This window comes from Pocillopora verrucosa, chromosome 13, assembly GCF_036669915.1.
Source record: "Pocillopora verrucosa isolate sample1 chromosome 13, ASM3666991v2, whole genome shotgun sequence".
In the NCBI taxonomy this organism is placed as follows: Eukaryota; Metazoa; Cnidaria; class Anthozoa; order Scleractinia; family Pocilloporidae; genus Pocillopora; species Pocillopora verrucosa.
The window spans coordinates 2,951,689-2,979,672 of NC_089324.1; the positions used below are offsets into that span (position 1 = coordinate 2,951,689).

Sequence of the window (27,984 nt, forward strand, 5' to 3'; positions counted from 1 at the left end):
AAAGTTGAGAGTATCCAGCAGATGATCATCTCAGTGTTGTCTGCTTCACAAACTGACGCTTGCACGCTGCGGTTTAGGTCACCGCCAAAATAAGGGACGCGTTAAAAAATAGATGCAAACCAAGAGATTGTAAAGTTTTCCGCCAGAAAATTTCCCAAGGAGAACAAACCGCAACGTTCTCTGTGTGTAGCTCTCACAAAATAAATACAACTTCGAAAACCTTTGTTGTTTACATACGTTTCCCGATACTGCATCACTTTTTATATATAGTAATAACCAAACCTTTCAAAAGGTTCAAATTTAAAATGTAGCTGCAGACCAAAACAGTTCCAGGCGCGCGCATCCTCGCAGTTTTACCATACAAATTGTACATAAGTTTCAAATATGAACAATTATTTATTCGTTAAAACCTAATTACAACGTGATCTGTTTGCATGATTTTGTTCATATCAACCGTCAGATTCATCGTCGTCAGATTCATTTTCCACTTCGATCTCATTTTCATTGTCACTTTCCTCTTCCGTGTCATTTTCTTCTTCATTTTCATCCCAATTTTCCTAGAAGAAAAAAACATGACGGCTGATCCGGTCATTTAAGAAAGGCTTCACTGTGTCAACAGAGCTTCACTCAATGAGAAAAATCTGAATGACCTCAACAAATGCACAGCGAAACAAAAGAGAAATATTTTTTTGGTTCCCAAATTCACGTCATAGCAGGAATGCTTCTTTAAAATAACTAAAGATATTTCAGTTTTCTACGGTTTTAACCGGTTAAATAAATACTTCACATCTCCTTGTGCAAAGAAAAAATACGCGGCGGATATTTTGCAGTTGCATAGGGCAAGCAATTAAAAAATTGTGCGCTCGTATTTTAAGTGAAATTATCAACTAAGGGATTTATGATTCCTAATATCATTTCATTTTCTAGTTTTCGAAATACAGTCCTAAGGCATCTGAGATTCGAATCGATCGCAAAATGCGCCCGCGAAAGTATCTTTTACGACAACTCATAAATCTGTTTCATCTAAAAGTTCGTCAATTAAATCACATTCAACTCTTGATTGACAAGTGCGGCTAATTTGTTGCTCCGCTTTCCGTCCGCATTTTTTGCCCTGTTCCAAACAGCAACGCTAAACTGAAACGATACGAGCGCACGTTCTACATTAACTTTATTATAAATCAGAGAACTTACATCAGACTCCGAGTGTTCAACCTCAATAGGTACAAGCGGTTCCTCATCTGAATCTAAAGAAAAGGAAAAAGTTGTGATATAAAATGTGCAAGGACCAAAGTGTTACACTACGTATGTAACAATAGAAACTTGTGTTTTTTAACAAAAAACTTGCACACGATGCAAAATACAGAATCTAATAAACCTCGGGTGAACATGCAAACAATAGGAGAGCCGGTCAATCACATGCAGTGCGATTCTAAGATCATGGCAGAAGATAACATACCTTCCTCTTGATACACAACAGGGGTTTCAACATGCTCCTCTTCCTCTTGATTGTTTTGACTTTGAGAGTCCACCTTTGAATAGTAGAGCAATAATAATTACCATCAAATCAACAACAACAATAACTACAACAAAACAGATGACGCAATTTTCAATGTGAGTGTCGAAAGTAAGCCATTACATTACATTACTTCACAATGCGATTGGTCCACGCAACTCACGCCACCTTCGCAACCAATCAGACTCAAATCTAACACCAATCGCGCCTTGGTTGCTCGAATTTTCCCGCGCTTTGAGCGGTTTGCTGGTTGCAATTTTGAGCCTCGTAGTGATGTTTTCCTCTGCTCTGATAACTCTACTCTTCATTTCACGACCGTTAATCGAGATGCTCTCGAAAGTTTTAAACCTTCTTCCCAGAGACATTCAGAGTAAAAGGTGTCTTCAGTTAATAACTGATCTGACGGCAATTCCTATCAAGACTAACTCATCATTTACGTCTCTTGAAGCAGGTTACTATATTCATGATCTACACGATCAGCATAACGCTTTCCTTGCAAGTTTTGCGCGGAAAATGGGCGTATAGCTAGCAAAAACTGACACATGTGGTTTGACCGTTATTTTACTCTATCCAGATGTGACCAAGGCCTATAACCACTGCAATCATCCATGTTCCTCGAACTCTAATAAGAACACAATCTACTCCATGTTCATGCATTGCACATTACCTGCGACAGCATCAGATCCAAGCGCCCTTGTAGTTTACACAATTTACTAAAAACACTGACACGTGATTCTAACATGGCATATAATCCACTGAGGGAATCACAAGGTCTGGCACCTGAATATCACGCAAAATACAGTCAATTGTAACCACATATTCAAGTGCCTACTCCTGAAACAAATTTCTTGGGAAAACTTCTAGACTGCGAGCTGCCCCTCCTTTTCGGAGAATTCCATAGCGAAAGTGAAACTAAAAATTCCAGTGGGAAAAAATTTATGTCAGCGCGCCGTTCATATCGCTGTGAGTGAGCCGCACTTAAATGTAACATCCCTCCGAGAGTTCCGCCCATATCCCTTTTTTTTTTTTTTTTCTCACTGATTACTTAGACTCGCCCGACGGACTTCGCTGAAAAGAGCGCCTGCTCGTGGTCTTCTTCTTTTCAAATTCAGATTGCTCGACACAATATACATGCAACATGACTAGTTTACTCTCACGACACAGCAATTGTAGCTGAGGGACGCTTCAAGAATTTTCCGAGGAAACGGTTTAGTTTGCGAAGCAGCACACTAGCGTTCAACAGAGCACTTGACGCACCGCTTCCGTTACGTTCGAAAGACTAAAGAAAAAATCGCCGGGAATTCTTGAAAATTCAACAGATCAAAGGATTGCTTTAAAAATGAATAGTTCTTTTACCTTTCGTGCGTAAAATAAGGAAGAAATAAGAGCAAAAAGTCCTCTGGTAAACTTGCAAACAAGTATCTTGTACCAAACTTTATAAAGGAGGAGGAAAGAAACAGTTGTGTCCATAAAAATAACTTACCGTCATAAGATATGCCATATGTGTGCTTAAAATATGTTTGATCCACAACACTAAGCCTTCCTCCCCTGAAAATGGAGGCAAAACAGAGAAGAATATTTGGTGGAGACATGTTTTAAGATTGAAACTGCGGTAACCTTTATCTCGAGAAATGTTACAGTTGATCTGTGAAGTTAGTTAAACCAACTTTCCGGATAATCAATTTTATAAACTTATGTGTAAAGGGCTATAACATATACACTGTTTTCCTTACCTTCCTGGTGCGGCTTGAATTTTGTGAACAAGCTGAAGTAAAAAACAGAAAATCCCTGACGATTTTGTCCGGTACATTTTCACTAACATATTACGCAGACTCTGTCAATTTCTTCCAAAGGAGTTTCTTCTTTATCCTTAGATGCCTTAACATGAAGCCTTGAGATGTTGCATGAATCTCCAAACGCAAGTACCGTCTGAAGTACTTACTCCACAGAGGAGCTTTGTGGTCAGCGGTTATATTATGCAATGGTTCATAGAGTGTTCTTTTTCATGGCGACTAAACATTTTATCTTGAATGACCAGTTTATAGCAAGCTTGGAGCCCTGATTGGGCGTCCGTCTGATAGAATTATCGTGCTTTTGTTGACTAACTTAATAGCTCTCGCTGGGTCGTTTTATACAGTGTACAAAAAGTGAAAAGTTAAGTAACAAACCTCTCTCAAGAATGGAACTGCGAGATTCACTGGAAGTCTTCTGACTGTATTTTTCATGATTGATTTATTAACACTGCCATGCCATAACACAGTCTTTAAAAAAGGAATTTACAAGCATGTTAAAGACATACTATAATTTACATTAACTGGAGGGCTTTAAAATGATAAGAACAAGCTATTTTGAGTCCTTAAATTCCGTATAAAAATGCTAATGTTCGCTATGCTCTTGGGATCATAAACGATATTTATCAACATGTTTAGAGCAGCCGCATTATTCGTTGTCACGCAGTGTGGGAAAAAACCTTCGTTGATGGGGTCAAGACCGAAAGCAAACTCATCAGAACACTGACTTGCAACTAGAGTTTTTTGGCTAAAGAGTTCACCATGACGCGAATATACTGAAGGGCTAAACTCTTTCCCTTTAAAAACCCTAAGATCAGTGCGTAAATTCGCCCCTACGGCTTTCTCTAGACATCTCTTAAGGTGCCCTTGTGTGCTCACAGGAGAATTTGTTTAACAATCAAGAGCTTATTTAATTGGGTGATCATTTCCTGGAATCTCGTAACTTTGATGGTTTGATTCACGGGTGTTATGGAAAGGAGAACTTAGATACTAGTTCTTCTTAAGTTTCAAAAGGGGTACAGGACTATCCAAGGAAACAATCTTCATATTAGCTCTTCAGTTGGACGATTCCAGTGACATGCATTAGAGCACATTAATGAGCTTAATCACTGTGTGGGCTGTTTTCACTGTACCTGTATGCAATATTTTCACATATCTGACCTCCATTAGAGAGTTATCTTGACTATGACGAGCTTGTATGAGCATCTCTGGGCCAATGAATCAGCCGTGGGGCGGTCACTTCCTCTTTTCCTAACAAAAAAAAATACAGCATAACTTTTTCAGAACACTGTCAAGCATTGATCTGTGGAATATAACCTTAATAAAGCTGGTCTTTATAGAACAGTGATGCCCAATCAAACTGGCAAAAGGCCATTAACAAAAAGGCAACCAACACGGTACTAGGGTTGGTCACAGTTCAAATGAACACTTCTGTCAACTCAAATGGTTTTTTTTAATGAAGCATTCAGAATCAATGTGGAACTACCTTGATGTCTCATCAGCTTCAGCATTGATTGCCTTCAGTCTGTCCTCAATACTCTGACAAAAGATTAAAATAATATATTGTATGTGGCTAATTCTAAAGTTGGATTTTTCTATCCACATCCCACAACTCTTGCATCTTGCTGCTACAGCAACTTGACAATTAGTAAGAGCTTCCCAACCATTGTTTTTTGCAAAGTTTCAAAGGTAAATGCTAACCTGTTCTTCGAGATATTCCCTTTTTTTCATGTTCAGCTTTTCGCTTCAACTTGCTCACCTTCCCTCATCCAACCCCATGGCAGGAGTTTGCCCGTACCATGTTTCCAGGACCTAGAGTTGTACTCTTCTGAAGATGGTGCCTTCCCTTTGTCGATTTGAAAAGGTTCATGAGCACCATCATTGAGAAGAAGATTTGAAGAGCTCTCCCTTATACAAGATATGTGTGTTCCTCCATTGTTGAATAAGCCTAAAGGAGAGCAAAACAGCAAAGAAGGGGAATTGATATTTCCAAACAACTCAATGAGAGAACACAATCCGAAAGACAAAAATATGCCATCAGAACAAGGGATGGAATGGGGCTTTACAATCAGAACCTATAGGTGTGGGGGTGGGAGTGGGGGAGGGGAAGAGGATTTTAAGAATCATATCATAAACCCTTAGATACAGTCAAAGGCTTGGTTTTGGAGTAACAGATCACATATTGGAATCATCTTGGCCAAAGTGCTTCTAGAAAGATCTTTATTGGTGAAAAAGGACTTGTGCTTCGACAACCACTCAAGCAGAGGTATCAGAATACACAAAAGTACTCACCAGAGTCTCAAACTGTGGTTTGAGCGTTGATCCATAAGCAATCAATGCTTCATGGTTTCTCCTTCACAACAAGTCACACACAGTACAGGTATAGGAGGTTGAGTTCCATCCTAAAAGACAAGGCAGACATAAACGTATATCATAACAGCAAACCCTACAACTACCATACACATTTGGGATCAATATCAGTATCTGGGCAACTGCCCACCTACCCCTCCCCTAACAGACACAACATCCTATTGATAACAAGTCAGGGTTAATGTTGGGGTTGGGGAGGGGTAGGTGGGTAGTTTGTCCAGACCCTGATATTGATCCACATTTGGTACACTGGGAGCCAGAAAACTAAAGAACAATCTCGCACAATACCGACAAGACAGCTGGGCTAAATGTCCTTGATTTTAAACTTAGGACAAGATGTCCTACTGTTTTTTTGTCCTTTTGCCCCTTTCAAAGTGGTTCAATTTTTGTCGTTGTGTTTTTATCGAAAAAGGTCTCTTGGTATACTTAATTGAAAAAATTAGGACGAGGAAAAAAGTTTTACTTTTCTAAATGTCAGGTAGTAATATTTGGAGCAGCAACTGAGGAAAAAGCTGTCTCAACAGGTTTTTTCCCCAACTGCAGTACATCATGCAGACTTAACAACTCTACAAGTAAATTGAGCAGTGTCTTGAGTTTGCACTCCATTTTTAATTGGAGTTTCTTTCTTAGAACAAACCATCATTGGAGAATATTCCATCACCCATCTACCAGATAATATTCCCAACATGTGCAAATACACTAGTATTTCTTGTTAATAATTTAAAGTCAACAAACTTCTATAAATACAGCAGTAGTGTTACATATTTAACCAAGAAAGCAAAGGTACCTTTCTTTCTGAAGATGTTAGTTGAATAGTCCTTTTGGGCCTCAATGGCCTCTTACCACCACTAAATAAATCAATAATATATAGATTTAGCCAAGCCTAAAAGCGGAGCTCACATTTTTTTTTTTCCCACACGTCTCAAGGGCACAACGCCTTGCCCCGGCTAGGACTAGAACCCGGGTCGTCCGACTCAAAGCCCAGTGCACTGACCACTGGACTGCTGGAAAAAGCCATGGCGTTGGCGTGCCCGCTGTACAGTTGACCATGCATGTTAAAAGTAGCACCTTGTATGGTCATACAGTCGTACAGTCGTACAGTCGTACGGTCTACGGTCGTACAGTCGAACGGTCATAAGTCCAAATTTTTTCAGCTTGATGGGTTACTATAACTACTACCATTTTGTATAATTATGGGGCTACGCTCTGTGAGCTCTGCTATAAATTGAATTTAGGGTTACCAGTAAGTCACTTTCCAGATCTTTATTTGAACACCAAGATGACAAGATGACAAGCTGGAGCTACTATGTAATCCACATCTCTGTCCCATGAAGGGAATAGGAGTATTTATACTCCCCCTGGATAGGATGTTGGTCCATCACAAGCAACCCCCTCCTCTATGCCCCCAACACTACATATCATTACAATGTAGGCTACCCTTACAGCTCACTGGTACCAATTAATCCTCTAAGTGGAGAAAGGCACTGTCAAGAACACAACACAAGGACCTGACTTAGACCCAGACCTCTTGACTTGAGCCCAGCATGCTACCCACAAGGCCACTGTGTCTTACAGTATAACAAGTCATGATTCCAGAAAACTACTTTGCAAAATAAATTTGTTAAAAGTCAAACCCGGGTGCAAATATGGAATAGTTAGTCAGTGTTCTTTCAAGGGGCCACCCTCCCAAAGAAACAAAGTGTCTGTTAACAGAGCTTGAACAATCAAATTACTGTATATCAACACTGTAATCCAAAGAGAAAAAACATTTTTGGGATAACTTACCCATTAAGTGAATATTCAAAAATATGTAGCTGACCATCTTTTGAGGCAATAGCAATGTGAATAGGCTGAGGATAAAAATATGGTGGTGTAACATCAGATGCATGTACACATATATATGTTTGTTATCTGTTCTTTTGAATACATGAAGCTGTAATCTACTTCTTCACATCAATTTCTTTCTTAAGAAAAGTTGATTTTAGGTAATGTGTTCTGTATCGTTGTTACAAATACCTTGTTTCTGTTACTTTGTCGTATAACATCCACTGCTATTGGCTCATCTGTGATTGAAAGTGAGACTAATGCATTTTTATCCTGTGAGTCCAAGTTGACATACCTGTGACAGAAAAATACATGCAATTCTGTTAAGAATATATGAAAGTCATATATTTGAACTGCGGATAAAGATGTGAATGAAAGTCATATATTTGAACTGTGGATAAAGATGTGAATGAAAGTGATCCTTGCAGTAATGTGCACTACTGCCCAAGTACTGCACATTACTGCGAGGATCACTTTCATTCACATGTAATTCTGTTAGCTGATGGAAGAGTGGATGAGAAAGAGAAGCTGTTGTTAAGAGCTTGCAGTCAGCCAAGAAGAGACTTTTGCTAAAGCAGCAGCCTTTAATTTGAGGTTAGAAAAATTCCTGATCTTAGTTTGCGTCAGATATTCCTTGTACTTACCATATGTTCATTAATCTATCCTGCTCTGCTCCCGAAATAAAGTACTGGCCACTGATACCATTATTTGGAATATGATTTGCATTTGAATCATGCGACAAGTTACTTGGGATGAACTGGAGATGTGTTACTGGAGATGCATGACCAGTAAATTTCTACAAAGAAAGAGACAAAATGGCAACATTAAGAATGGACAAATTATGATACACCACAAAGTTCACCTTTTCAGGGTTTTTTTGGCTTCTCTATTTATCAAACTTGAGACATGGTTGTGAAGAGATCTAGAAGCACATGTAGATCCATTAAGAAAACTGATTTTTAACACCCTCTTACCATTTGCTTCAACACTTAGCCCTTTCACTCCCATAACTGACCAAGACAGAATTTCTCCTTACAATATCAATACAATATCAAGCAGAAAAGTGATGAGAATATAGGAAAATACCAAATAGGGGATAATAAGTTGATCCAATATCAAATTCTCCAAACTAACACCACAAGAACTCTATGGCAGATAGTTAGGAGAATTACTAATGAGATCTTAAGAATCACAGAGATAACAAGTACCCAAAGAGTGTGCAATGTTTTGAGCGCACAAAAAGAGAAAAAGAGGGAAGAGGAGAGGGAGAAGAGAAAACTTGTTTGGTTTTGCTCAACCTCAATGTCAGATAGAGTTTCTTTGTTACCTTAAGAGCTTCTTTTGTCTCCAGGTCCCAAAGTTTAATACTTCTACCAGCTGAGAGAAGAGTACTTCCTTTTGGACCAAGTCGCATACACCTTACACCATGTTTATCTGCTTTCCATTTACTGTCGAGAAGAAGATTGAGTAACATGAAGATTTATGAAAATTTGTAAAAATATTAGAACATACTTTTTATATGTAAATCAATAAATGCTATGCAGGGTTTCTAATGCAAAATAACATAAGAGAAGGGTTAACCCTTTTAGTCCCACTAGTGACCAAGAGAGAATTTCTCCTTACTTTATCAGTATGATATCAAGTAGACAAGTAATGAGAATAAAGAAAAATATCAATTAGGGGATTATTGGTTGATCCAATTCCCAATTCTCCAAAGTAACATCACATAAATTGTATGGCAGACAGTAAGGAGAATTACTTGTGAAATCTTGGGAGTTAAAGGGTTAAATTATCTAGCTGAAAGGTAAATCATGATAAAGGTTAATATAAAAACTCACCATTTTCTCTGCCCATTTTCTGTATTCCACTCAGTTATATGCTTATCATTTGAACAAGAAAACAATGTGCCATCATCGTCACTCCAACACAGGTCGTTAACTCTACTGTCATGTCCGCCCTCCTTTAAAAGATTATAATAAATATAAACACTACTATCCATAGAAAATACTCAACCTTTCCTTCACCTTTTCACCTTTAACAAAATAGCTGACTTATTGTTGAGACAGCAACATTCTGGATTGGCATCACTTGCCATTTTATCCCTTAAATTTTGCCCCTTCTCCCTGCTAGACAATTCAATGTTGCATTTTGTTTTATGTGATTGCACAAAATTTAATGGGGAAAGGGAGGGGGGGGGGAGTTGTAGCCAGCTGCAGCTCATTTTAAATTGCTGTGTGACTCTAACATGCATGTGTCAACTAATTTTGCCCCTGAATAGAGGGGTAAGTTTCTAGAGAAACTGTGGTGCTGCATTGGTGGGAGAGTATAGCAGGTAATTTAGTGTTAACAACTGAGTTGAAAACATAAATTAGCCAGTGGCTAATTTATGTTTTCAACTCAGTTGTTAACACTAAATTACCAAGTTTTGTCCTTGTTTATTTCCATGACTTCTTGAACCTGGAAAATCACACAGCCTGACCAAATTTTTTTTTTTGTGATCACTTTTCAGTTCAATTATCTTCCTGTATTAGGAATAAAGCTGTAGACAGTTGCAGAATATTATGCAGTTTCAAAAAATAAGTAACACTTCACTAGATTTTATGACCTCTTGCCTAAGAAATGGAAGTTGCAGTAATGTTGTTTACAAGCCCTTCTTTTGTGGGGCAGTCACTTGGTGTTGAGAAATTGAATGCACTGTACAATCAAACCTACCAATTTCTGATCTACTTCCCCAGCAGCCACATTATATAAAAGAACATCGCCTGAAGATGTACCAAGTGCTATTGAATCACTGGCATTTGAACTTGATGACTGTCTTGAAGTCTTTGATTTCTTTCTTCTTTGATTTGTCTATTAAAATAAAAATCAAGTGTAATGTTCGATCATCAAGAAAGTTGAAGTTCAAACTATGGGTTACAGAACCTCCCCTTTGTAACTGGGCAAAGAAGATGATCTTTGCTAAATCAAGCCGCCATACCAACAGAACCTCTGGATTAACATCTCTATTGAACAAGCAAAAGGGAGCATGCAGAAAGCTAGTTTGGAGGCATTGATTGAACTATAATTCAACAATGCCACTGCAACAAGATTGCCAATTAGAGGAACACACTAGAACTTAAAACTTGAACTGGAACAAAGCAAAGCTTGAGACTGGAAATCAGCAGTAAGGAAGATGGATGTTGACGTTACATGTGAAATGCAAACTTTAGACTGTCTATTTGCAATATAACTTACGATAACCAAGGCTGACTAATTGATTTCAATGATATCTGGTGGAGATATAACGACAGTGTATGAATTTCACTGTCCATCATCGCAAGAAACCACCGTTTCAGCATGCGTTTCAACCAACGCACGGAACAGATCTTTTCACCAATGCGATTCAGGTATTGCCTATTGCAGCAAACGCTTGCATTACAGCTGTTTGCCATACAAAACACTTTAAGTGAACTACAGCGTGACAAATTCACAAATTACGACACAATTTAATGATACCATTATCATCGACAAAAAGTCACACTTTACTACATTGCAATTTTTTGTCGAACACTAGATGACAAAGTTTCTCAACAAATTCATTTACTCAAAAAAAAGGCTTCATTCTGTACATATTTCAAGCACGTCCAGTTGAAAGAAGCCTTCTAAATACTACAGTAAGTATTACGAACGCGATTTCAGCTCGATGAAAAATATTTGTCGACAGGCATTCGAATTCTCCACATCAAAAACTCACGAATTGGAAACGAAATTGTAATAAATGAGTTCTATGATTGATCCTTAAACCAAAATTCGTGGCAGTACAGAATATCAACACGGTCTTAGCTCGTTAACAACAGCAAACAAGATAATTCTTTTCAAAGAATACTCCGCACACGCACTCTAGGGACCATGCTTGCTTACCACAGATCTCGAAGTTCGACTCCATTTGAGGCAACTACAAGACGAAGAAAGGTGCGATGGTGGAGTATATTCATGCTTTAATGATCCAGCAGTGCAGTCCCATATTTTCAGGCGACCGTCTGGGGTTAACAGTGCTAAAGCACGACCATTATTATCAAAAGCACAACCACAGCCGTCCATATTTCATGATTCCATTTGCACGTGGGGACTAGTGATGTAGTACCCAGACCTCTAGCGAGCGATGTGAAAAAATGGAAGTGAAAGGAAACGAAGAACAGCGCAATATTTAAATTACAGGTTATTCGTGTAGAGCGCAAAGCGGGTAACGGAAACTCATTAAAGGTAAAATTAGTTTGGATTTTAATTTCTAAAGGCTGTTGTATAAACTAAACTATCTGAAGTTTTTTCTTGTCAGGCAAAACTGTTGGAAATAAGATAGGGTAATTATTTAGTGTTATCAACTGAGTTGAAAACGTAAATCGGCCACCGTGAAGAGTTTTAATGGCATGATGATTTTCCAGTCAGAACTCTATTTTGCCGCGATGAATATGAGCCTGTAGATACACAGGGAAGCGCAGTGGCATGAGCCATTTCACGTAATGTGCGCAGAGATTTGTGAGTGTGACACCCCGTAAATCCCCATCTGGGATAGGTCATAGCGCTTGTATGTAGCCAAAGTCTTTTGCAGGGTTGTTTTAGGATAATATTCGAGATTCTTTCCGGAATCCCGTCGGAGTTCGGAAATAATCTGAAGTACTATTTCTCACCTTTTCTTCAGAACTCATTCACAAACCAACATAATGGTATTTGGTGAGGCTTCCTCGCGTGTCATGAACTTCACTTTGATTGGTCAGTGCCTAATCCCGTACCCAGATCCTACCGCTTAGCCAAAACTGCTAGGCCGTGGAAGGTCTAGGTACGAAACAAGCTCATAAGCCGGCCGTCGGAAGTAAGTCAAAGTGTCCACAGTTTTCTGACTCTTACAGAATCCAGTGTTTACGTTTGCCACCTTGGGCTTTGAGTTGTGGTTCGTAATCGGCTCTTAATGGTTCTATTTAACCCCTTACACCTAACATCATTATGTAAGTTCTCCACACTGTTCTCTACAAACGTCTTGTGTCCTTACAGGGAGAATTTGTTTAAAAATCAAGAGATTCTTAAGTTCGCAATCATTTCCTATATTGTTATTACCTTAATGTTTGATTCAGGGGTATACTTTTGGGAGAAATTAGATGCTTGTCACTCTTAGAGCCTAAGGGGTTGAAATACGTGTTTAAGCTCGGAAGGAAACTTCAAAATGTACAGTAGCTGCTATATGGAGCCAATTAGAACGGATAGCCCACAACACAGATCACTGGCGGACTGTTATTGACGGCCTATGTACCAGGATGAGCGATGGGCTTAGATGGATAGATAGTAGTTGCTCAACTGAAAGCCTTCGAACAACAATTTGTAATGGTAATAGGACTGAGTGGAATCCAGTTCGGTCTGTAATCATACGAGTGATGACAAAATCAGACGACCCCGCAATGGTGTTTATCACGAGTATGATTACAGACCGATTTGGACGACACGAAATCTTATTACCAATTAATCATAAAAATTACAATTTCCGAGGGAAGAAGAACAGCCAAGATATGAAAGAAAGGGAAAATTTGCATAAAAAACTAACAAAGGAGGCGGAAATTGTCGAATGGTTGTGATTGGTTGATTTAACCTACAACTTTGAATGTGATTGGTTGATTTAAACTACAACTGTGAATGTGATTGGCTTATTGAACTATCTGATAACAACTTGGCAAGTGAATTAGTGGAAAATAGGAGTTTTTTGAGCCAATCACAATCGAAGAAATTCCAATTTTTATGATTTTGTGTGATACTGTTAGCTATGATTTACAAAGAAGTCTTAACTTTTAATAGATCTCATGCGTGAATACTGAGTATTACTTTCATATGGCTCTGATTTGAAGGTCTGTGGATGAAATCGTTATGGTGACTATTCAAATGACAGTTTTGGAGCAATACTGTCATGTAGTATTGTGGTATGCTTTACAAGGAGATTCTCACCAATAAGTCGATGACATGTGCATTTGTAAGTGACTTTTCATAATATAACTTTGGAGCAGCACATACATATGGTGCTGTTTTTCAAGCTACCTCTACGAGAGATTCTACTAGCGATACACCCCTTGTACGCATATGTTTAGCCTTTCAAACTGTACAGCTTAGTATCGAGCAAAGCCGTCGTGTGCGTTCTTCTTTCAAAATCTTTAACAAGGAATCTTTTGTCCAAGTTCGAACTTATGCACTTTGAGGACTGCGAGGATTAAAACGATGTTCGAAATGTCAGCGGTTGCCAAAGAAGAAAGAAATAGACCACCCGCACTGCAACGCGTTTTCGCGGGTCGCTAATAAGTGCTGATTGTTCGATATCACCTCAGATATCAACCCTTCAGTAATTTAATGAAACGAGCATCTCTTGTCAAATGACTGGTAATGATTTGTTTGACACGTATCTGAGAGATAACCATTGTTGAGTCGATTGCTATTCAAATTCTTTCAATGGAAATTAAATTCCCTGTGAAGTTGTTTACTTAAACTCGCTTTTAAATACAGAGAACATTATGGCAGCTTTTGTAAGGGATCTTTAGTGATCATGTTGCACGTGTTATCAAATTTGCACTCAATCAGCGTTGCTCCGGTTTGTAACATTTTCTCTTTATTTAGGCGAGAGCTGAAGAGCAATCCCGTTCGAGTAGGTCATCAAATCTTTGATTGGATTTGCTCTTGAAATAAGCCTTTGTTATTAGGAGTTATTCATTATTGATGAGATAAAATCTTGTGGTGGAAATGCTTGCCCTTGTTGACAGCTTAATGGAAATGTTCAGAATCAATCAAGCGCTTTGCAAACAAACTTCGACTCTGGTCTCACGGACTGAATTTGACAGAACAAAGGCAAACCTTTGTGGCATGCAGTCTATGTACCGTGAAAGACGTCAAGGTTGAAGAAAAATTCTTAAATAAATTTTCCAAATAAAGTTGAAAGGATTTGTAACGTTTTGTGGTTCCGATGTTAACACTTTTCAAGTGTTTCATGCAGATAAAGTTCGCACGATGTGTGCCAAATCTACGAACTGTATGTCTGTTTATAATGGGTTTGTGTAAATGCAAGCAAAGCTTAAAAGGAAAATTGAGCCTTTGGTGAAAGAAAGCCGACCTAATCAAACACAGATGGGAGGATAAAATTCTGTCTTGTCGCAAAAACTCTAACTAACGCAAGAAAAAAGCTATGTAAAGAATATTACTTGCTGCTTGCCTTGTTCAAGAAACTCCCGAAGTGAGAATTTGCCTTCAGGGCTTTGTTTCGTGGCCATCAGATCGAATTAAAATCAGCTTATATAATCCGTGTACTCATCTGCTGCTAATAAAAGCTGACAGGAGTATGTATTATGTGTAAATATACTTGAACTATGTAAAAAGCGCTGATCTCAATTCAATTTACGGAGAACTATGCCACATGATAAACACAGGCGTAATCCAAACGACCACGGTGAAAAGGGAAGCCATGGCAAACTCGAGGCGCGTGGACATTATGTTGGGCAAAAATTTCAAACCAGAAGGACAACCCGGCCCTTACAAGCCTTACCTTGCATTTTCAATCGATAATATTTTGAGAAGAAAAGAAGAAACTTCGCGAAACACAACGTGTGTTGTCAACGGGAACAAAGCATACACAGCGAGATCTGAATTTGAAGACCTGCAAGAGAGCTATAAAAGAGGAATGGAAGATTCAACTAAAATTACCCATTTACCTTGGTTGGCATATACACGTTACTCACCTCCTAAACTTCCAAGTGAGTGTTATTTGCGCATCTATTTTTTTCTTGAAAAAACGTATCGATACCAACGCTGTTTTATGCTTTGGGAAATGGCGGAGACGAAGGAGGGTTACTAAGTGATTCACTTCGTTTGGCCATGTGGCCGACTATCAGAGCGATGGAAATATTCATTTATCTCCAGATAGCTAACTTATTTTGAAGTCTGATATAGATAATTAATTGTACTAAGGCATGCTTTGATAACAAAAAGAAGTGAGTTGTGCGCACTGACTTTTGTTATTGTACATGTCTAAGGAGAAACCTGTGAAGCTTTTCCATTCGAAACTAGACAGCTTAAAAGCTTTAAAAAAAAAGGCAAATGAACTTCTTGGGTAACAACCCGCAAAGTTCAAAGGGAGGAACCTTTACCTCGTTCATAATAATTTTTGAACTGATATTACCGGCGTTCTCTTGTGGGTTTGTAATCTGATGTTTGTAACGGATAAACAAAAATTATACCAAGCAATTGGGATAAAGTTTGGTTTGAATCAGTTTGCGACTGAATACTTGAACATTGTACTCTAGCAAACTTGTAATGCCTATCTGTGATGAGTTTAGAATAAATATTACAGCATGCTGAAGTAAAGTCCTTGTTGTGCAGGGTCAAGGAGAAGACTTAACAACAGCAAACGTCGTTCAAGTGGTTGTCCACGGGTGCCATTCTCCACTTTACAGCTGATGACCTTAGAGCAGAAATATACAGAAAATCACTATCTCTCTGGATCACAAGTCACCGATCTGGCGCACAGCTTAGACTTACCACAGCATCGAATCAAGATTTGGTTTCAAAACCGACGGGCGCGAGAGAAACGAAACCAAGAGGAAAGTTCGATCAACAGGATGGAGGAGCAACAAACAAATTTCTCGCAACAGGTTGTGTTAAATACACAGTTAACAGCTTGTTATGTGCCTTCTCCGCTGACCTCAAACTTTTCCATGGACTGTTTTGGTTTAGGCGGCCACTCGCCGTATAAAATGCACAGGCCCGCAGCAATGGGTACCTTTCCTTTCAGCTGAAGGAACTTGAGCCTAAGCTTTGGACGATCATTTATGAAGCAAGAGTGTAAACCAAAGGCATACTCTTCTAGCTTTCGGCTAGTTAAACAGAATTTCATCTAATACTGCAAGCCGAAAAAACGTATCGTTTTTTTATCGATTTCATGTAAGTACGGTGTATTTTGAGATGGTACAGCTTCATTGATGCTACGTCAAGTTACGATTTTATTTGCGGTGAGCTGATCTGCGTACCTTGATTCGTTCTCATTCTTAGTTATTGTGCGATGATATGAATTAGGTAGTTCTCTTTTCATTTTGTGTAAAAATCTTGTCACATCATGTTCACTCAAGGAAAGAGTAACACAAACATAAAGAAATTGGTCCATTCGATTTAACTCGTCAGTTGGATGCAATAAAACAGGACCAAGTCAACACTCCTGAGATATCTGCTCACTGAAGCGCGTTTCATGCGTGTGGTCCCAGTCGAAATTAGCTTTGCAAGTCCTTTTGTTATTGCAGTTGTATTTTCTCCGAGGAGGTAACAAATTTCTCCCAAAGAAAAATTGTTTTTTCTATATGTCCACCGGCAACCGCGTCAAAACAATGATGTTAACCATGACATGCAAAAAGCCTCCCTTTGTGTGAGTAAACCCTATGTAAACTTCCAATCTACAGAGTGAAAGGTGCCCGATTAATGTCCGCTCGACGACCACCTTATGTTTTCAGATTTTTTACATGCCATATGTTCGTACCAGTATATCTTGAGTGAAGGGTGGTCTACATACAAAATCCTTGTTCATTTTGTTGATGCGGGGGGTGATTTCCGTGGTTTAAAACTGTTCGCTAATGAAAACTTTTTAATTATGGAAAGATTGACAGTGAACTTGCGCGAAACTAGAAGAGGTTTTGTAGGGAAATATTAAAAAATAACCATTGTATATAAATTTCAATTGAACCTCAACTTGTCTTCAACGTTGAAGCCAAATTGAATTGACTGTGTTTTTTTGGGAAGAAGCTTGACTGATTTCTATTCGTAAAAACTTCAAGTTTTTTCCTCTTATTAAATGAAAAATCCACAGACACTTGTCCATGTTCATAACTCGAGAAAGTCGAGTGTTTGATTCCTCTAAAGAAAAAGCAGGTAATCACGCAATTCAGAACAAAATAATGCGCCCACACAGAAGATGCAGAAGTTGAAATTTTCCTTTGTCATGTTAATACTGTCAAGATGGGAAACTGTAGTCAGCTCGAGAGAAAACAATACAAAATAGCATAAGTACTTTTTCATTGAAGCTTTGTCTTTTCGTGTGCCATACGAAACTTAAGAGCGAACCTTAAAGCTTCTCCACGCATTAACTGGGTGAAGGAAGTCACATAGAAGGTAAGACTGTCTGCAATCGAATGCTTGTTAAAATCATCTGCTACCGTAAAATATAACGAAGATTTTCATTTTGGCAGTTAGCTGCTGCTAATGATTTATTTATTATCACAGCCTGGGTATACTTTTCATTAATTACGATAATTACATCTCTAATGGATAAGATAAGAATGTTTGTTCAAGTGCTGTGCGGTTCACCTTTGAACATGTCCATACTTTTCTAACAGCTCTTCAATTGAGTTCTGCTGAGTGCTTCTTATGAAAAATTGTACCATGATCGTTTTTTTTTAAACGCTAAGTTCGGGATTCCGGAAACATTCACGCATTTCAATTTAGTCTCGGCACTCTTTAGGTTCACCGATTTTTCCATGCAAAAGGAAACCGATGCGCTGGAAACCCGCTACAAAATTTAAACGTTCGCTTCATATCGTTTCCTACCCCGTTACCTTCATTTCTGTTCTGTTTATTTGTCCTTCTTTATTATTGTTCCACGATTATTCTTAGTCTTTTTCTGTCCTTTTTTTCCTTTTGAAATAAGGGGTTTCAGTAATTTTTCCTCGGAAAGTAACCAGGATTTCCAACGTTAAGAAAGATGACACATGCAAAAGGTTCCTACCAACCGAAAAATTTAATGTCAATTTTTCAACATGCTCGTCTGCTATCAAGATCCGTTTTCAAGTTATTTATCCTTACTGGCTGTTCATCTTTTTTCCTTTTTAATATACCCCTACATTAATATTTTATACCCATAACTTGAAATATCGAAGGCCAATTCCTTCGTGAAAATTGCATCTTAAAAAATACTTTTATCATCTGTCATATTTTATCTAATCACACGAAGCTTTGATATTACTGATCCTCGCGGTATGAAGGAGACTTGTCGCATGTAAAATTAATACTAGATGACTCGTAACTTTGCCTTAATGGTTGAGGCCCGGGGTTTCAACCCTCCATCAAATAACAACTATAACATCTTTCATTCATTTTTTTCCCTTGCTACTCAGCTTCATAACTAATTTAAATTATCCGCCAAAGTTCAGTAGAGCCACGTTACTACGAAATGAGAGTCAGCAATTTTAAATAATGTGCTTATCTCTAAAGCACACAAGCCGGGTAGCTTTAATCACCTGCTAAATAACATGATAATGGATATCGGAAAACATTTCATGATGGGCTTATCTGCTCCGATGTCGATCAATCTACGAACAAAACGCTTCAACCCAAGTTGCTCACGACTGCCTCAGGCGACTCAGTGTATTTCCCTGAGTATCATTGCAAAGTTTCAATTGTTAGACAAGTAACCGCGCGCTTTTCGCTAACGAGGAGGCAATTAACGTCCATTTTTGTCAGAATCGTTTTGTATATAACTCATCTCTTGGGCTCGTTGAACTGTGTTTGAACGATCTCTATTAGACGCTAATCAGTAAAACGATGCCGCAAAATAATTAAGTTTCGGGATTTTGTCTTCTGGCTTTGAGTTACAGAGAGCCTGAGATTACTGCATTCGCCACTTAGAATTATGAGACAGAGAAAGGGGAGGAGGGGGTGGGGGGGTTGGAATTGAGGAAGTCGGATGGAACTTATAAAACATCTTGTGTAGGATACTATGTTCTGAGTTCCAAAATGGGCTCCTGGAATTTACCAGATTTTAAATATAGTTTCATCTTGTGGAGAACTGCACCTCGTTTGAATACTTATTGTTAAAAGCGCATCCCTAAAACATATTGTAATGACATGACACCTAACTATGCCTGCAGATTACTTATTGGTCATAAACGGGTGAAGGACCAGGGCATGTAAGTCCCCTAACCCCCCCCCCCCCCCAAAAAAAAAAAAAAAGACTTCACAAAAGTACCCCCTCGGATACACCTTTTGTGCAGGGAATGACCTTCGAACCCACCATGATAGCATGTGTTATGCCCCCTGGAATTGAGGCTTGACTTGAAATTTCATTTAACTTATTTGAAATGTAATTTTGTTTCTATTTTTTGAAATGACCGCGTGGTATCATTCAAGTTCAAAGTCCACCCATGTTATTTAAACCGGCAGTCTGAATGACGTTCTATGGATTACCGCAGATTATTTTTTTCGGCCGCACGACGCTAATTTTTTTCCATTTTCAGTTTCCATTTTCGTGTTCCAATCGTATTTTGTATGAAGGAATTTGATTCAAAGGACACATGTACTTCTGCTTTCCTCAAAAACCGGAAATACCTGTTTATTCATTGAAGTGCTCCACACAAAAGCAATACTTCAGGTAGATTGACTCAATTCCCTCCGCATCACTCTTAATTGTTTTTATTATAGCTTAGCTTAATCAAGATGCTGCCAATTTCACTAAAAAAAAAACATTAATCCCTCTTTGAACAAAGAAGGAACTATGCCATTGAAAAGATTTGCTCAAAGGACAACTTTCTGTTTCGTTGACGAAAACATAATACAATTTATATGATAAACTCTTACTCGTGAGATTTGGGCCGGGATTTGAAAACAATTTTTCGATTGCAAGATACTGACTGATTGACGAACGTCGCTGCAGGCTTTCGATTATTCAACTAACAAATCATCTAAGGCTTTCAGAGTTTATTTCGAGATCTTGGAATAACTAATAATTGAATTAATTTGTACAGCTCTGTAGAATGCAAATACTGTCAATAGTTTTCCGTGCAGTTTCGTCTTTCGAAGTGAAATACAGTCCGTGCATTTTGGAGGAAACAATATACATATTCTGAAACCTCCGGTCTGACACCCGAAAAGTTTAAATTGATCGCACAGTCTGGATTTAGATAAACTTGCGTCTTTTTCTTTAGCTTTTGAGCATCTGCTGTCGTTCTTTGTTTTTTGCTTATTAGACTTATTAAAATGATTATTGATCCCCCTTAAATTGAGCGGTTTTATGTTACCAAGGACTTGCTACAGAAACTAGAGATGCCGTGTCACTCAAACACATGGTTTTCTTATATCTGTCGTTTATTGCGTTTGCGTTTTTTTATATACGAAACAGCTTTTGAAAATTTCGTGTATAGGATTACTGTAGGAACTGAAACCGTTGTTAGGAAACTACGAGAAAATGTTTACAAAAACAAGGTGGCTTGTTGAAGTGTTTGTCAATTCACGACAAAAAATTATTAGCACTTCCATAAGGCATACAACTTACTGCAAAACTTCCGTTTTTGTTGATTTAAGCTGGGCAGTCTACTGTTCACAATTTGCAGATTTGTTTGCCTTAGTCTCTATCGAATGAATTTATTATCTTTTTACCGCTAAAATCGAATTTCCCTGCTCATTAATCAGCTTTCACATCTTATTTCCCAACTCCGTATACAGTAATTAATTACGTTCGAGTTTTTGTTACCAATTAAATTTAAGAATTGTGTTTTAATCGATTTTGTTGGTCATTTGGGGCATTGCTAAATCATTGCTGCAATTTACTTTTGAAAAGGTATTCAAAGATGTTATTTTCTGGTACAGTCTCACCTGGAACATTTCTACGTCTGATTTGCAACAGAAATACTCAAACATGTTACCAACACATCGCTAAAAATCCTTCAACAAAGACCCTTTCTTTTCCAACTAAGAAGACAAATCTTATATGAGTTGTGCTTATATCCAAGGGCTGATAATTAAGGCTTGACAAGCTCAAGTGTCCAACATTGTCTTCTTCTCTCGGTTAATAAATTATATCATTCGAGACCGACGCGCAATGAACAAACAAAGTTTATACAAAATCACGCCATATCCGCAAGCTTGAACGGGGATACAATTTTATTTTAGCCTTGGAAATGACTTGATTAATACACTCGTTTGCTCTGCGGATACGTCTGAGGCTGTTTTCGATGTCTTCTTGATAATACGATAAAGGGTTTTATCACCGTAATCCCGGATTAAAACGATATATTCAAGAGCAGTTGACAAGTAAACTATTCACAAAGACTAGGGATTTGTCAAGAGCGCGTACAAACCTGACAAGACACGTCATTGTTGAGATCAACGTCTTTATAATAGAATCTGAATTGAAACTTCTAGTGGAGAATGTGCCGGTAAACAGCTTAGAACTCTGTGCAGCTTTGTCTCTGAGTTAAGCAATCCGCCAGCACTCCTCTTGGGAAAGATAAGCTTCTTCAGTACACCCTGCGACGAACAAGCTATGGAGGATAGAATTAACGATTCTGCTGATGACAATTCTTTGCAACCGCCACCGGCGGCAAAACCATACCTGTCTTTCTCGATAGAGAACATATTAAGTGAGGGAAGATTTGGACCGAGAGCCAAGCGAAGCAATGAGCACGCCCCGAAGTGTGCGGATGGCTCAAGGAAACCGTCTACGTCGACCTTGCTTTCACGCCTACCTTGGCTTGCCTACACAAGGTACTGTCCTCCGAAAATTCCAAGTAAGTAAAGGTTTGATTTTCGCACATGAAAGCATAAGTTTACCTGTGAAGCTGGTATACTGCTCAAATGAAGCTCTTCATAGTGTTTTCTGCATAGCTTAGATGGTAAAACAAACCACCGCAAAATCGGAACTTCACGAGGTTTGATTCGTCACAGAGTATTTAGATTTGAGTCTCTGTCCCACGTTAGTGATACATGTTCATCTGCGGTTTTCTTTGTGAATTGTATTGGTTTCTTTTTGTTTCGTTTTTTTTTTTCGTCAATGCCATTTTTCATCTGAATTTTGTACATCCATGATTAGGTTGAGCAAAGACTTGAGGTTTAGTTGTTGCAGCTTTTAACACCTTGCTGTGAGGACGAAACCAAAGGATTCAAACTCATCATGAATCGTCCTAGTGACTTACTCTTCAGAATATTGACTTGACATTTATCCCTTATCAATACACGTGGATACAATGACAGATTTTGTTCAGTTGCCATAATCTTTCTTCAGCCTTGCTAAATCAAATCGTGCGCGGAGGACTTCATATTTTTCATTGAAGGCTAAAATAAGGCGAAGTCAATGAAAAAGACTTTCTTCGTGAGATAATCTAAGAATCTACGACTTAACTTTATTTTCTATATTCACTTTCACCAGAGCACTCTTTTTAAAATGCGATTTTGTTCAATAAGCCACTTACTTGTGCTAAAAATTGCAAACTACTTTGGCTAATTTCTGCATCAATAGTCATGAAATTCATTGACTAAGCAAACGTTTTTAGTTGCATTATGATCTGTAGTATTTCTTTTGGCCTTTAGAAGAGAGAGATTGAAAAGAGTTTGCTGAATAAGTAAAATACTGTTTCTCATGTTTGGCTGTCAAACGCCTATCCTGAGATGGAAAAAAATGATTCCATTTACTTGTTTCAAACCAAAATCTGAAGAAGAAAGAAGAACACCTTAGAACTATCAACAGTGTCCATCGACGCCAAATCATATATTCTAAGAGTAAGAGCCAATTATTCTGTTGTTTTAGGTGCCGTAATAATACATTTATTCGAGTTAATCTTGTAAGCAATATCTCAACACTGTGGTATGAAGCTTGCAGTCTGAAAGAAATGTAATATAGCTTGAAAGCAGCATAGCCTCTTCTCCTTTGCATTCAAATGAACAAAATTAATAAACTTACATTTAACACGGGGCATAAAGGAAACATTTTACTTTTTGTTAATGAAGAAAAAAACCGAAAAGCGCAGTTTCTAAATACTCTCTTAAAGGGCTTCATTAAGCATCACTTTGCGGCCTCAAATTATAATTTTCTTCTGAGAAAATTTCATTTACAGACTTTGATGGAAAACAAGAGTGGTATTAGTCTTAAAGCGATTGAAAATTGTTTGATTCAATTCGAAGTGGTTCTTTGTTTCAAAAAATTATTGACTTAATTATGTTTTTCTGTGCTCTTTAAGAGCAAGTTAACGATTTCCTATCTCCAAACAATAGGATTTTCAAAGACGTTAAGTCCTTAATCTCTATTATTAAGTTTTACTATCAACGAGTTGTTTGAAATTAACAGTTTTTATTTAAACTAATTTCTTTGAGTACGTGAAGCATATTTCTTCCACAGTTTGCTATCAACCGCTCGACAGGCGCGCGAGGGGTGCGGTTCTTGGGTCAATCAGAGAAGCAATGCAGATGGTATTTTATCCACCTCCCACATTTGAATCCTTTCTACTCTTTCCAATCTTCTAAAGCCGGCGCCAGTCTAGATTAAGCACGCTTCACACTTTGATCCGTTTACAACAAGCCATTCCAACCCGATATCTGATCTGTGTTCTCGTTTCTTTGAATTAAAGTTCAAAACAGTAAGATACTTTTGTTTTTGTAGCATTCTTGCCAGAACACGTGTCGCCTTCAGGTGGTTCATCAAGCGATTATTTAATAACTGGCCGACGTAAAAAAAGGGAAGAGATTTCTATTCATTTGATTATTGTTTCGAGAGTAATTTGAAGATTTAAATGTGGCTTTCTCTTGAATTGACTTCAGTGGCATTGAGTGACTTACCAGTAGGGAGTTTTATCGACAACCAAGATACAATTTCATCAGTTGTCAGAAATAAACCTAGAATGTGGTCTAGCTTAATAAGGAGTGCTTTAAATTCACTTGTTAGAGCTTATCCGATTACATATATGTAATCGGAAAGTCTTTGGTTCGGGTACCCATACGTGACAGGCACGCTTATTTCAAATCTTTAACCACGTCTTTTTCTAAAATTGGGACTGTAGTTTTCAATGAACTGATTGCTTCCTCCAAGTTAGTCTGTCCTCTGGAACATCATCTCGCGGGCTGAAGAAATACATGAGATCGTCCTAAGAGATAAACCTATTTTACTGCATTCCTTATCACAAAGCTATACGCCCATCGATTGGTGTAGCAACCACCCATAAAAACTAGAAGGCTTAATCGAGTTTCCTATCCTAAAGGGGAATCATATTTCTCCTAGTCTCGAGCCAGTGACAAATAATTAATATGTTACTTCGGTTGGGACTGTGTCTGCCATCCATTGAGTTCAATTGGTATAGCACCCACTCCGGAAATCAGGTTTAGTCGAGTTTTGCATTCCTAAGGGGAATTATATTTCTTCTTGTCTCAAGTTAGTGACACGTGCTTAAAATCTTTCTTTAGTTGACGCTGTAGTTTTCGATCAAAGAGTTCAGTTAGCATAACACCCATTAACAAAATAGGAAAATAAGGAAAGGTTGTGCATTTTCAAAGGGAACCATATCTTTCCTGTCCCAAGCTGGTAACAAATGTCTAAAAACGTGAAAAGAGAGTATAGTTGCAAAGATACTATCAACTTAGAAACATGTATTTTTTGTCTCGTCTCGAGTGTGGGACAAAGCAAAGGTTCCCAGTACCCATGAGGGATTGAACCTCAAACTTTTGGATTCCGTGCTCCGATGCTCTACCACTGAGCCATAGAGATAACTTTGAGCCAAGCCATCTCCTGGCTCATATGTAGATGTTAGATTCAATAAATATGTAGTCTTTGTTCAGCATCATATCTCCAAAAACGCCTTCTATTTTAGAAAAAGGATGTTGTTCACATTTTTATATCATTAATGCTACGTTAAAAGATGATAGCTGTTGCAAGGCCACAGCTACATCGAAGAGAACCTTATCATTTCGTTCATATAGTTTTATTACCGATAAAAAATGAAAACACCCAAAACGCCGGAAAATCAGTGATACCCTTTGTGGTGTGAAAGCCTTGATCACGTGCTCCTCCAAACATGCATGTGGTTAACAACGTTTATGTCAGCTTTTATGACCACGACAAGGATAAAATCGAGAATGAATCATTTAACGTATTAGAGAGCTTCTTGAGCATGTAAGTGTGTTAGAATGTTGAAGGCTGTTAGATGAGAAACAATGATCTTGTTATTTCGTACTCTTTACAAACTGGATATGGAGATTTGGGTATAATTTTAAAAATATATGGTAAAGTTCTCCACTGCATAATGGGTGTTGTTTCTGGCCAGTTCTGATTTTCAATTTGATGCTTAAACGATTGAGCCACAGAGAGTTCGTATGCGCAAGTGTCTGGTATACTGTTAGGATCATGTAGCAATGTTGATAGGGTTCCATGTGGAATATAGTAATTTTTTTTAGTTTAAACGTCGAATACAGAAAGCCTACAATGTTGTGAGACCTGAACTCGAAAGGTCACTAAAAGTGGACTTGACAAAACTTTGCATGCAGAACATCATCATCAGTTTATACTCCTCATCAAGTCAGAATCTGACTCAGCAATTAAAATCTTATGATTATCTTTCATTTTTCCAGGATCGAAAACTCGGAAAGGCTCTCGCCGACACAAACTGGACAGGAATCCCAGGATTCCCTTCTCTTCATCCCAGCTGGCAGCACTGGAGGCCAAATTTCTTCAGACCCAGTACCTTTCAGGGTCCGAAGTGAGGGATTTATCGTCCTCTTTGAGAGTCACGGAGCACAGAGTCAAGATTTGGTTTCAGAATCGAAGAGCTCGCGAAAAAAAGACACAAGCAGAGGGTTCAGTAAACTCCGATTCACCTCACATACAAAACGCATAATATTTTAGACTTCTAAGCTACTGTGCACAAATGAGAGGAAGTTTTTATTTCTATCAAGAAAAACTTATAAAATGGCACCAACTTTTAGTGGTGTTGATTCCTCTTCGATTCTGTAAACAAGAACAATATTCAATTGAATGTCAAAAGCAATCTTGGATTGCTTTGGTTTCACTTGACTTTGTTCTGTGATTGGTCCAGAAAACTTGTGCCATCCGGCTCTCAACCAATTAAATGCAAAACTAAAACCACTTTAAGTTTCATTGGCTAATAATAATGTTAACCTTTGTTCTGAATGGTCGCTGTGATTACTTGAAAAGTTCTCAATTATGTAATGGGAACATTGTTGTTATTGATTTTGTTGGTCACAGATAGTGAATAAAGAAAATGAATCATCATTTTTGACCTGTGAATACGATGAGACGTAGCAAGTTCTTTTTCACAGTCTAAGAAAAATTACGATACAGGCTCGATTACTTTCAAACCCGTACCTCCAAGATGATAGTCGGGCGCTTCTACCCTCTAAGCCATGGAGCCACATATTGACATCTAGACAAATTTTAGTTTTTCTTTTTTTTTTTTGTTCCCGCTAGGCGATCTTATTACCAACAGCAAATATGAAATAAATCATATTTTGACCAGTGGATAAAACAACAAGTGACAAATTGTAGTTCGCCTTTCGGACAGGGCTTCTTTAGTTATTGTATCCTCAGGCAAGAGCATTATTACCACACGCGTCAAATTTCAGTTGAGTGTCGAAAGAAATTCGGGATTGCTTTGATTTCGCATTAATAACGCGCCGATATTGGTTCAGATAACTCGTGCCACTTTCTCAAACAGATTCTATACTCAAACCGATCGCAACTTAGTAACTCGCATTTTCCCATGCTTGAAGCAGTTTGATTCTCTTCACTTTGAGTTCTAATTGACTCGTTACGGCCTTTTTCCTTTGTTATGATCGACTGCTGTGATTACCTTGGGTTTGGTTTTGCGACACTCATTGTGCTCGTTAAGAGCTTTAACTTTCACAAATGTTGTTAAGCGATAAACTCGGAGTAATATGACAATTTGCACAAATATACTTGTAGAAATATCAATTAAACAATCGTAGTATTGCATCTCCTTCGTGAGCTTAAAACCAAGGCACATGTCTGACTATGGCTTTGGCAGAGGAAAGAACAAATAATGTCTCACATTTTGACAAATCTAACCAAAACCTTTTTAAGTTTATTGTTAATTTTAAGTTTCTTTTTTATGTTGCTTTACTCAGACTTCTACAACGTGTCAATATACCTTTCAGTTAGCATTCTCTCTTTCTATCCGATATATTAGCTTCAATATCTTAATGTTTTCCAACACAAGCGATCATACACAAACTTCTCCGTTCCCAACCGTAACTCCAACCTTCTCTAACTACTTTTTGAGACCCACGGATTAAAGAAAAGAGAAACTAAAGATTTGGGGGGCTTTGGAAGAAATGACCGGGGGTCGGAGCGACCTCAAGATTTACCGTCGGTGGTGCCTGAAGAGATTTCGTGATAGAACATGTGGAATGAAAAGTTGGCGACAATCATTATTATTCAAGAGTGTTTAAATAGATGGCGATCATGATTATTTCGAGACTGCACATACGCTAGCGATAATTGTTTGCCCGCGCAGTTTGTGCTTGACGTGAATATTTTGAGAAAACAGATTTAGCTATAAAGGAATTCGAACGTCTGGGATGCACGTGCAAAGAATACAGGTCCGTAGGTCAACCAGCCACGTTAATCCGGGCTGCTATTGATCAGTGTAGCTCCTGTGTATCAGTGTAAACCTTATGTAAAGATTGACTGAGTAAAACTATTCCACTGACGCA

The 27,984-nt window shown here is 38.2% G+C and overlaps 3 protein-coding genes and 1 long non-coding RNA gene across 4 annotated transcripts; 2 read left to right on the top strand and 2 right to left on the bottom strand.

Annotated features, from left to right (window-relative positions):
• Positions 1-376: 376 nt before the first annotated feature.
• LOC131779486 (WD repeat-containing protein 43) lies at positions 377-11,587 on the bottom strand. The gene is made up of 14 exons (XM_066160572.1): positions 11,398-11,587; positions 10,210-10,347; positions 9,336-9,457; positions 8,825-8,945; positions 8,142-8,293; positions 7,690-7,792; positions 7,459-7,523; positions 6,461-6,521; positions 5,675-5,705; positions 2,997-3,068; positions 2,181-2,293; positions 1,457-1,529; positions 1,192-1,244; positions 377-557 (listed from the first exon to the last, which is right to left on the bottom strand). Exons 1-14 carry the CDS (start codon positions 11,575-11,577, stop codon positions 450-452), a joined length of 1,392 nt encoding a protein of 463 aa, XP_066016669.1. The 5' UTR covers positions 11,578-11,587; the 3' UTR covers positions 377-449.
• Positions 3,184-5,246, bottom strand: LOC136277727 (uncharacterized). Its single transcript, XR_010716011.1, has 5 exons — positions 5,005-5,246; positions 4,790-4,842; positions 4,465-4,554; positions 3,682-3,774; positions 3,184-3,278 (listed from the first exon to the last, which is right to left on the bottom strand). It is a non-coding gene; the product is annotated as an uncharacterized lncRNA (long non-coding RNA).
• Positions 11,588-14,914: 3,327 nt separating the features above from the next.
• On the top strand, positions 14,915-16,764 carry LOC131779551 (homeobox protein MSH-A-like). The gene is made up of 2 exons (XM_059096114.2): positions 14,915-15,251; positions 15,877-16,764. The coding sequence occupies exons 1-2, from the start codon at positions 14,915-14,917 to the stop codon at positions 16,290-16,292; spliced, it is 753 nt and encodes a 250-aa protein (XP_058952097.2). The 3' UTR covers positions 16,293-16,764.
• A 4,860-nt stretch (positions 16,765-21,624) lies between these two features.
• Positions 21,625-26,539, top strand: LOC131779521 (homeobox protein MSX-1). Its single transcript, XM_059096082.2, has 2 exons — positions 21,625-22,040; positions 25,864-26,539. Exons 1-2 carry the CDS (start codon positions 21,797-21,799, stop codon positions 26,127-26,129), a joined length of 510 nt encoding a protein of 169 aa, XP_058952065.2. The 5' UTR covers positions 21,625-21,796; the 3' UTR covers positions 26,130-26,539.
• Positions 26,540-27,984: the final 1,445 nt, after the last annotated feature.

Coding starts and splice junctions, on each gene's coding strand:
- LOC131779486 (XM_066160572.1), bottom strand. CDS start 11,577: ATGGACGGCTGTGGTTGTGCTTTTGATAATAATGGTCGTGCTTTAGCA. Junction 5,706..6,460: donor TAACATCTTCAGAAAGAAAG/GTACCTTTGCTT, acceptor CTTGTCTTTTAG/GATGGAACTCAACCTCCTAT. Junction 2,294..2,996: donor ATATGGCATATCTTATGACG/GTAAGTTATTTT, acceptor CGTGATATTCAG/GTGCCAGACCTTGTGATTCC.
- LOC131779551 (XM_059096114.2), top strand. CDS start 14,915: ATGATAAACACAGGCGTAATCCAAACGACCACGGTGAAAAGGGAAGCC. Junction 15,252..15,876: donor CTCACCTCCTAAACTTCCAA/GTGAGTGTTATT, acceptor CTTGTTGTGCAG/GGTCAAGGAGAAGACTTAAC.
- LOC131779521 (XM_059096082.2), top strand. CDS start 21,797: ATGGAGGATAGAATTAACGATTCTGCTGATGACAATTCTTTGCAACCG. Junction 22,041..25,863: donor CTGTCCTCCGAAAATTCCAA/GTAAGTAAAGGT, acceptor TCATTTTTCCAG/GATCGAAAACTCGGAAAGGC.